At 43.6% G+C, this 10237-nt stretch overlaps 2 protein-coding genes across 3 annotated transcripts; one reads left to right on the top strand and one right to left on the bottom strand.

Annotated features, from left to right (window-relative positions):
- Positions 1 to 81: 81 nt before the first annotated feature.
- Positions 82 to 6259, top strand: trim23 (tripartite motif containing 23). The gene is made up of 11 exons (XM_067483798.1): positions 82 to 377; positions 1117 to 1279; positions 1910 to 2031; positions 2123 to 2401; positions 2487 to 2669; positions 2754 to 2969; positions 3091 to 3225; positions 3324 to 3453; positions 3544 to 3654; positions 4470 to 4594; positions 4686 to 6259. The coding sequence occupies exons 1-11, from the start codon at positions 279 to 281 to the stop codon at positions 4863 to 4865; spliced, it is 1743 nt and encodes a 580-aa protein (XP_067339899.1). The 5' UTR covers positions 82 to 278; the 3' UTR covers positions 4866 to 6259.
- A 114-nt stretch (positions 6260 to 6373) lies between these two features.
- Positions 6374 to 10182, bottom strand: ppwd1 (peptidylprolyl isomerase domain and WD repeat containing 1). 2 transcript variants are annotated; one of them, XM_067483796.1, is made up of 11 exons: positions 10029 to 10182; positions 9801 to 9903; positions 9508 to 9611; positions 9253 to 9373; positions 8716 to 9163; positions 8440 to 8630; positions 7979 to 8171; positions 7437 to 7618; positions 7266 to 7347; positions 6990 to 7172; positions 6374 to 6602 (listed from the first exon to the last, which is right to left on the bottom strand). In XM_067483796.1, exons 1-11 carry the CDS (start codon positions 10159 to 10161, stop codon positions 6459 to 6461), a joined length of 1884 nt encoding a protein of 627 aa, XP_067339897.1. In that variant the 5' UTR covers positions 10162 to 10182; the 3' UTR covers positions 6374 to 6458. The 2 variants fall into 2 exon arrangements, with proteins under 2 accessions (XP_067339897.1, XP_067339898.1); XM_067483797.1 differs by lacking the exons at positions 9508 to 9611; positions 10029 to 10182.
- Between the last annotated feature and the right edge of the window lie 55 nt (positions 10183 to 10237).

The following is a 10237-nucleotide window of genomic DNA, read 5'->3' as shown; positions in this document are numbered from 1 at the left end:
AGACAACTATTCAAACTGCGCTTGCGCTGTAAAAAAAAAAAGGAACTAGTTAAAATTGTTCATCGCTTGATATGTTTCCAGCTAAACGTCTAGTGGCGGCAACTCCGAATTATGTTACATTATTTTTATTGTGTCAAAAAGCCCGTGACACTATTATAATTATCGACGTGCTCTTATTGAAAACACAAATAAGCTGCTTTATTTGCTAGTGGTCCTTAAAGAACGCATCCGGAAGTACTCGTGGGATTGTCCTCTCGCACCTGCTCCGTCGTCCCAGAATGGCCGCTGCTGCAGCAGGAATAAACAAGCAGGGCGCTGTAGCGACGATGGAGCCCGGTATCCGACACGGGAGGGGAGCTAATGGAAGCTCGGTTAAGGTTGTGATGTCGCCTCTAAAATACAGATTTGCGTTGCTGTCGCGGGGAGAGTGTTGCTCGCTTAGCTTTACGGAGGGTTGACAGCAGGGTTTGCCTTCGTGGCTTCTGATTTTGTGTGAAGGTTGCTGCGTTGGCGTTTGGCAGTAGATGCCGAACAGTGTTCAGAATTGGATGAGGACTATGTGTAAAGGCCTGTTTAGCGCTCAGTATGAAATCAGATAGATCTTTGTAGTATTACGAGGGGGGTATTTGCGCCTGCACTATGCTAACAGAGCTGCGGGGGGCGGGGGGCGGGGGGCGGTTAGCAGCCCTTTATAGCTGTGGCTCACTGCAGCTTCTCTCTGGTAACATAATCAGCAACACGATCGGCTTTAAAAAAAAAAACACACTGCACCGAGAGCGTGCAAGTTGGAGCATGCGTCTGCTAAAATACTGTTTACCAGACCGACTGTTTTTAAGGATCCCAAACAGGAGCTTATTCATCTGGAATAGCAGAGTCAAAGTGACTGTTAATGTGACCCATCAGTAAATTCCTTTACATTACAGCAGTTCAGCAAAGTTGATAATAGATGCTTATAATAGATGATGAGTCCCGAACATGCTCTGGCATCTTGGAACACCCCTGTACCACCCCAGCATTTAAAGATTTCTGCCCTCTGTCTACAGAATTCTCTCCCCAGCAGTGACCAGCACAGACGCGGGGAGGGTTTCTGGCAACTAATGAAGTTTTCATTTCCAGGTGCTGGAGTGTGGCGTGTGTGAGGACATCTTCTCTCTTCAAGGAGACAAAGTCCCTCGACTTTTGCTGTGCGGTCACACAGTGTGCCATGACTGTCTTACCCGGCTGCCCCTCCACGGCCGAGCGGTTCGCTGCCCTTTCGACAGACAGGTCACTGAGCTGGGTGAGTACCCGGATTTCTGTTACGTACTTTAGTAACATGAGAAAAATATGAGTTCCATCTGAAAAACCCGCAGTTCTAGTCCTAACATGTCATTTTGAATGGGGTTATTGGCCCGTCCTTGCAGCTTTTCTAAGCAAATGTCAGACAAACCTTGTGTTTTACAGTGAAAGAGCTGTGAAATAGTGTTAAACAGGTTTATCTCTCCATGAAAAGGATTATGTTGAGTGATGCATAAGAGCTTTGGACACAGAGAAAGACTGAAAGTCCCAAAACTAACCGAGAACCTTGAAACTAAATCCCAGGGACCTGTAGGGTTCTTTTTCTTTAAATTCAGCGTAGTTACTAAGCAGAAACTACTATGCAATTATCCTGATTTTCTTGGGCTCAACATTTCATGCTTAAGTCATGTGTGCGACAAAGATAAAAAGCTTTTCTGCTCCAAGAACTGATGATTTGATGTCAGAGAAGCACAAACAATAATGTTTGCATGGAAAGATGTGGTGTTATTGTGTAGGATTGTAAAGTTGATTGCCATTGCTATAGAACACATTTCTTATTTTTCAAGGTGGGACTTCAAGACTTTTGTATTTTCTTGTGTCTTAAAGTGTTTTCTTTTTCCCCTCTGTTTAGGTGACTCTGGAGTTTGGGGTCTGAAGAAGAACTTTGCTCTGCTTGAACTTTTGGAGCGACTCCAGAACGGAGCCACCAACCAGTCGGGGATGGCTGAGGATGCTCTGAAAGGGATGGGAGAAGTAAGGGAACTTGCCTTTTCCCTCTGTTAACCAATATGTGACCCTCACACCTGAGCGCCTCTCATTCGCAATTTTATTTTCCCCCAACTAGTGTATAATCCGATGTGATGAGGATGAGAGCCACACTGCATCTATGTACTGCACAGTGTGTGCCACCCACCTGTGTGCCGAGTGCTCCCAGCTCACTCACTCTACTCGCACGCTGGCCAAACACCGCCGGGTGCCGCTGGCAGACAAGCCTCATGAGAAGACTCTCTGCCCGCAGCATCAGGTCCACGCTATCGAGTTTGTCTGCCTGGAAGAAGCGTGTCAGTCTGGGCCTCTCATGTGCTGTGTGTGTAAAGAGTATGGCAAGCACCAGGGACATAAGGTAGTAAAAACCCATCAGAGTACCTCTTTGTTAGATTTCCTCAGCCCACGAGACACGTTCACGTATTCTCCAACTTCCTTTATAGCATGCTGTTCTCGAGACTGAAGCCAATCAAATCCGTGCGTCCATTTTGGATATGGCCCACTGCATCCGCACCTTCACAGACGAGGTGTCAGAGTACTCGAGGAAGTTGGTGGGCATCGTGCAACAAATAGAGGGCGGAGAGCAGATAGTAGAGGACGGAGTTGGCATGGCACACACAGAACATGTAAGACACGACACAAAATGTCTTTTTAAAGAAAGAACAATTGTGGCAGTTGTGGGCTTAACATCTTCTCCACGTCTTCCTCAGGTCCCTGGCACAGCAGAGAGCGCCCGCTCCTGTGTCCGAGCTTACTTCGCAGACCTCCACGAGACTTTATGTCGGCAGGAGGAGATGGCGCTGAGTGTGGTGGACGCTCACGTCAGGGAAAGGTTGATCTGGCTGAGGCAGCAACAGGAGGACATGACCATCCTGCTGTCTCAGGTCTCCACTGCCTGCCTGCACTGTGAAAAAACACTTCAGCAGGTAGGAGACATCATGAATGCTGGTGCCTTGACACCCCCACCCCCACCCCCGAGAGTTTTTGGGCTGATGCACACAAAGTCCATTGTTAGGCCTGATGTTCGTTCTCCTTGTCACCCTGCAGGATGACTGTAGAGTTGTGTTGGCAAAGCAAGAGATCAGCTGTTTGCTGGAGACACTTCAGAAGCAGCAGCACCAGTTCACTGAGCTGGCAGATCACATTCAGCTGGATGCTGGCATCCCTGTCACCTTCACCAAGGTACACACAGTCCCACTTACTGTCAACTTTGGACATTTGCGTTGATGAGCAAACGTTCGCTCACTGACATCTGACAATTTGTTTGAAAATGCCTGCAGGACAACAGAGTCCACATTGGTCCAAAAATGGAGATCCGCGTAGTGACTCTTGGGCTGGACGGAGCTGGAAAAACCACCATCCTCTTCAAGCTGAAACAAGATGAGTTCATGCAACCCATCCCAACCATCGGTGCGCTTCGTCCACAAGAACACAAATCTCTTCTGTAGTTTTCTCTACACTATAACTTGTTTTAATCATATGTTCTTTTTTTTTTTCAAGGTTTCAACGTGGAGACTGTTGAATACAAGAACTTGAAATTCACTATCTGGGATGTGGGTGGGAAACACAAGCTCAGACCCCTTTGGAAGCACTATTATCTGAACACTCAAGGTAGCGTCTGTGCTCTACATACTTCAAAAAGTATCCTATTTTGCTGACATATTTAACAAGCTTTGCTGCAGTGTTACCTTAGGGAAAATTGAATTGAATTACATATTTCTAATACATGTTTTCCTGTTATATTTTTAGTATCTTAAATCGATTTTATAAATTGTATGTATCTTTACTTTCAACAAGCAGTAAACGTTTTTTTTAATTTCATGATGGTTCGATTCTAGTCATTAGTGTATTTGAACTAAAGCTCACTTACATTCAAATAAAGCTCCGCTGTTATGTGGTGAGAGGAACAAACGTAGGATTAGATTTTACCGGTTATCAAAACTCAAAAAAGTTTTTTTTCTAACTATTTTTAAATAGTGTTTAGTACATTGTGCGTATGCATGTTATTCATATACACTATTTTAATCCTGAAAGTTCTCTTTTTGCAAAGCTTATATATTTGCAGAAATTTGAGAATATTATACAATATGTCCCACAGTGACACCATATTATTTAGTTCCTCCAGGATTTTGCAAATCTACTTGTGAATGTTGCAGCCTAAAAGTCCTGATTTTGATACAACTTTTCTTCAAAACAAAAAAAAAATCAAGGGATGCAAGTTGTGATGTCTTTATGATGTTTTGAATTGCAAGGCTGCCCAAAATGTAAGAGGGAATTGCAAATTCACTTTGCAAATTCCTGGAGGGACTGATTGTTCAATGCATGTTCAAGGACTACCTGCAATGCTTTCATGGACCCCCAGAGTTCAGTGGACCACTGGTTGAAAATAGCTGTAAATCTCTCGCCTGGCTCTTGTCTGTTTGCAGCGGTCGTGTTTGTGATTGACAGCTGCCACAGAGACAGACTCATGGAGGCTCACAGTGAGCTGGCCAAGCTGCTGACAGAGAAGGAGCTGAGAGACGCCTTATTGCTCATCTTCGCAAACAAACAGGTATAACACAGTGCGAAAAATGCACCATTACACTGTAAATAATAGCAATGACCTCAGTGGATCATCAGTTTCCCTGTTGTCCCGTCTGCAGGATGTTCCCGGCGCGGTCTCTGTGGAGGAGATGACGGAGCTCCTGAGTCTACACAAGCTGTGCTGTGGGAGGAGCTGGCACATTCAGGGCTGTGATGCCCGAAGCGGGACGGGTCTTCACGAGGGGCTGGATTGGCTCTCTAGACAGCTGGTGGCTGCTGGCGTACTGGACGTAGCGTAAATGCCAACTCCCTGCCTTCAGTAACTCCCCCGTACCACCACCAACTGAACCCAACCCCCAACCTCTCAGCCCTCTTCATCAATCGACTCGAATGACTTCCAAATTTAAAGACTGTGGCTTTGAGCTCTCCATCATTCCTTTCTGCTCTTTCTAGCTTTAATTAAAAAACAAACTAGTTAACATATGTGCAACCAATTACGAAACCTTCCCATCCTCCGAGATGAAACCCGAGTCAAGACTACAAACTCCCATCCTGCTTCATCTCTAAGGCAGCTTACACACTTTACGGCATTTTAGTTTTCTTTGGTTTAACCACTTCCGCACTAAAAATCAAATCCAATGCTAGAGATGCTTTTTGTGTTTGACAGAATGGACATTATCTGCATTTTTGATTACTCTTGACAACCACCTCGTGTGACAGTGATCTCCTGTAAATGTATTGTAATGACTGTTGACACACCTTCTGTTGCTTCAGTAGAATTCACACAAATGCCGAGAAATAACTAACTACATTCAGCAAATTCAGTGTATTTGCAGGTGAGGTGGCACAGAAGTATTCACCCGATGGACTTACAGTAATGGTCACATGCTCAGATTTCGGCTCAACTTTGCCTTGTCATCTAACGTAAGCAATAGCAGTTGATGTTCCACGGGGTCTTTAAGTTATGTGTGCTGTTTTTTTGTCTTTTGTTGTTTTTTTTTTTTAACTGTACGAACCTATTTAAAGCCACAGCTGGTCTTGGAATGGCACACCAGTATAGTTTTGGTTTGAATGTAGTGTTTTCTGTTACAGAACAAACTGTTTACTGAATTAATTTATGAGCAAGGAAGTGGACGTTACTTTGATACAAGTCAAATATCACCGATTCTGCCTCAGTGTTCGTGGAGTGTCCTGCACGCAGAATTTGTGAGATGCACTTATTGGCTGCTTCACTACCCGTTTTCATTTGGAAGCAAATCTGCTGTTTGTTAGTAGACTGAGTATTAACCTCACTGAGAAATGAATAAAACACGTCTTGTGAAACTATTTAAACATCCCACAAAGCTTTCTTGTCTGCTTACAAGATGGTGCACATTTAGTCTTGAACTTCTAGTAATGTAATGTGAATCTTAGTGAAACATTAAACCTAACACTGACACTGGTTATCAAGGAACCATCATTTGATTTAATCTTTACTCATTGCTATGTAATGTTTACTACTTGTACCCATGTATAAAAGTACAAATTTAAAAAAATGCACGTGTAAAAGGCCTTCCCTTATAGTTAGTAAAAACATCAGTTTTTGAAATGTAAAAGCACAATGCGCATTGAAGCCTTTGTTACCAGTGGACTTGATAATTGCTTTTGTAAATTATTCATGATGTGATGCTGTAAAATAAACAAAATGCTCCTATTTGTTTGCCTGAAAGCTTTTTTTGTTTCTTTGCTGCTGGATTGTGCTGCTTTTTGATCTACAGGCGGTTCAGTAATTATACAAAGGTTGAAACTGCGTCCTGCAACTCACAAATCATCGCTACAATCAAAGCATTCTTTAATAACTCAGTCTGGTAAAAAAAAAAAACATCACTGTACAGGACACGATAGACGCACAATCACTTAATGGTGATGTTGATAATGCTGATGTCTTCGTACGGTTTGTCGGTCTTGGGGTTAACTTTCACATTGGAGATCCTCTGGACTGCCTCCATGCCTTTCGTACACCTTCCAAACACAGTGTGCTTGTTGTCAAGCCAAGGCTGAAGGGAAAGAAAAGAACATTTATTCAAGTTATTATTTCTTAAAGGTTAACTAATCATTGCTGACACATTTCATATTTTAAAAGCCCATATGCCATGTTTAATAAGGTCACAAACAGGCCCTAAATTGTGACTGGCCTGTTCAAGCACACTTTTCAGCGATAATGAAAAATGGCAAATAGGGACGAGGTTGTCTTGGGTTAGCATAAAGACTGCAAACAAGGGCATAAGAATAAAATAAATGAATGCTTAAATCATCGGTTCTGACATGTCGTTTACCTGTTTACAGTCTTTATTCTAGGTCAAGCTACTGTCTGGCTCTAGCTTCATGCTCAACAGCTGCTCTTTTTGCGATGGCTGTTGTGAAGGTCTAATGAGGCAACTTACAGTGGGTACAACAGTGATAAAAAACTGGGATCCGTTGGTGGCGGGGCCTCCGTTTGCCATGCTGAGGGTGTACGGACGATCGTGCCTTAGCGTGGCGTGGAATTCGTCTTCAAACTCCCCTCCCCAGATGCTCTCGCCTCCCATGCCTGTGCCTGTCGGGTCCCCCGTCTGGATCATGAAACCCTGCACACAAAAGGAAGATTGAGGCAAAGCAGATGATGAAAAGTTTGGTGATATCTAATCAGGTTTTGCCTCAGTAACAGATTAAAAATGTACCTTAATCACTCTGTGGAATATGTGACCGTTGTAGTAGCCATTCCTGCTATGGACGCAGAAGTTCTCCACAGTTTTTGGGCATCTGATAGCAAAAGGGCAAAGTTCTTTTTATATTATGTAAAGTGATACAGGAGATTTATGATCAAAGCTATTGTGTTAACAAAAACCTACTCCACAGGGAAGAGTTTAATGTGGATGTCTCCCATTGTAGTGTGGATGATGGCGCTGTCAGACACTCTCTTTGGGCCCTCAGCCTGCGTGGCAGCCATCACTTCTTCCTTTGAAGGCTTCTCGTTAAAGATGTCTCTGTCCGAGTCTGCACTCTTAGTATCCTCCGGTTCTCTCTTCGTGAACTTACGTACAGAGGAATAATAAAAAAAAAAAAAAAAAAAAAAAAAAAAAAAAAAAAACATTAATATAGACGCTAACACTTTTTTGGCCCTTTTGGCTGATCCTGGGAGCTCAGGGTCACCACAGCAGGTCGTTTTTGTCCACATGTCGATTTGGGACCGGCACTGCACGGCTGGGGATGGGGATGGACTGTTGGGGGTTCAGTGTCTTGCCCAGAGACACATGTGGTCAGGAAGAGCGAGGGAGCGCCAACCTCCGACCCTATAGTCAGTGGATGCCCACTCTACTAATGAGCCACTGTCGCCACAATATAGATGCTAACACTAGCATAGCTTTATTGTTTTGACCGGATGTTACCTCACCATGTAGAAGCGGTTCTTCTTGAATGCAGTGCAGAATATGGTGGGGTCAGGCTCTACGTTATCTAGCGCGGGGTTGTCAGATGCCTTCATTTCCACAGTGGGAGCTGCTGCTGCCATTGCCTTTGCAACCCCCTGGAACAGACTTAGCTGGACCACACGAATGTTCTCCTGCTTGCCGAGGATTCGCACACACCTGAGGAACAACATCCAGAAACACGTGTTAGATATTTGCCTTTGGAAGTGGGACAAACAGACAGGATACGGACTTTCGGGTTTGATTAATCAATGAATGCTTCATTCTAGTAACCGTTCGGTATATTCCACAATCTACTTGTAATGAGCAAGACACTGTCCCGTCACAGAAGTACTAGAGTAGAACCAATAGTTAGATCCAAGTGACCTGGCAACCTACTCTTGTAATACTTCATCTAAATGTATTTTTCTAATACATATTAACTTACCTGTTGGTCTCCACATTGATGACCTTGATGCCCAACATGGTACCATAGAGCACAAAGTGTCCGGTCTCATCAAAGATGATGTTTGTCAGTCGAATACCATCCACCTTCTCCAGTTCTCTCTCTACAGCCATCCTCCTCCCGAACTCCATGTCGGGCAGCTGCTGCCTCATCTGCTGCAGCTCTGTGAACATCTAACATATGAAGCAGTTGTGATCAGCATGAGAAACAGCAACATCAGTAAAGAGATGAAGACCAAAACGATGTGTAAGGACTTACAGTTAAAGATTCATCAAACACTCTCATCAGTTTTCCTGTTAGAAATCGGAAAATCCTGACTTTCCTGTCAGAAGCAATTGTGGCCATTTTCTTCCCATCAGGAGAAAAGGCGAGGCTGGTGGGGTACGTTTTGTTTTTTGCAAATTCATACAAGTCTGTGTCCGTTTTGTATTCCCAACCCACGTGTTTGGGGAACTTGAATTCATTTGGGAGGCCAGTCCAGTATTCCAGCATTCCTGCTTTGTCAGCTGAGACAATGACTCTAAATTTGGGATTCAGGCGGATCTGGGACAGTGATGAAGAGTGCATTTTGTCAAAAATGTGGAGGGGCTTGTTGCATCCTCTTCCGTCATAGACAAATATCTTCCCAGTTGATTTCTCTGAACAGGCAACTGTGGAAATTGCATCCCCAGGATTGTAGATCCACTCACACTGTCCTGGATGGAAACTTCAGAGAGAAGAGAAACAAAAGTTACACTGGGAGCGGTATCACTGCAGGTGTCCCCTGTACACTACAACTCTCTAATTTGGACTCACCCTAACTTCAGCATGTTGATCATGTCAAAGTTCACCACATCAAAAACTTTCATGGCCTGATCATCACCGACAGAACAGAAGAGGGCTCCTTCAGCACTGACAGCAATGCTTTCTATCACACCTGATGACACAACATAACATAATACTCATCATACCATACAACATAGGCTATATGTGTGCATACAGAGTCATGTGCAAACGCTTTAACAAAATGTGAACTGATCATTTAGAGATTATGTTAATTTAAACACGTACCAAGATGACTTCTAAAGTGTTTAACAAACTCTATTCCCTCCTGCTCATTCTTCTTCCAAAATTTGACATGGCCATCCTGGCTGGCTGTGAGAATAAAGTCTGTCCTGAAAGGAGGACAATTTCGTTTAATGGCAAACGGACTGTCCTTAGAAGCAAATTTGTAAATTTAGTCTATGTAAATAAAACTCATTATATTTATATTGTTCAATATATTAAACACATGACCCTCTAAAATATAGTACGACTTTAAATATAGTCGTGAATGTATTTCAAACCAACTATTTTAAACTTACTTGGAACAAACTATGTGTGTGATAAGGTCTCTGTGCATGTAGCTCCGCTCATACATCGCAGCTGAAGGAAGGTTGTCCAGATAAACGCGCTCATAATCGAGCACTAAGACAAACAAAGCAAAAACAACAGAAAGTTAGCGGGAGTTCGGTTAGCACTGATTAGCATCCATGTGCAACAGTCACAGAAGGACGAAGATGTGATGATGATGCTATTCATTGTCAACCAACCTTTCCGTTTCTTGGACTTTGTGGCCTCGGTTGGCATGGGTCCGACCCATTCACTTTCTTCTTCAGTTCCATCTCCTTCCTGATTAACATCAGCTTTTCGCTTCAGCTCCGCATTATTTTCAGACGCCGCCATTGCTGCCGATTTCCCGTGTGGTCCTTTCCTGGGTGCGTCACTTCCGTTCGGTGTCTATAAAGTTTACTTTTGGCTT

Source organism: Channa argus, chromosome 18 (genome assembly GCF_033026475.1).
Source record: "Channa argus isolate prfri chromosome 18, Channa argus male v1.0, whole genome shotgun sequence".
NCBI lineage: Eukaryota > Metazoa > Chordata > Actinopteri > Anabantiformes > Channidae > Channa > Channa argus.
This window is presented reverse-complemented; position numbering and strand designations above follow the sequence as displayed.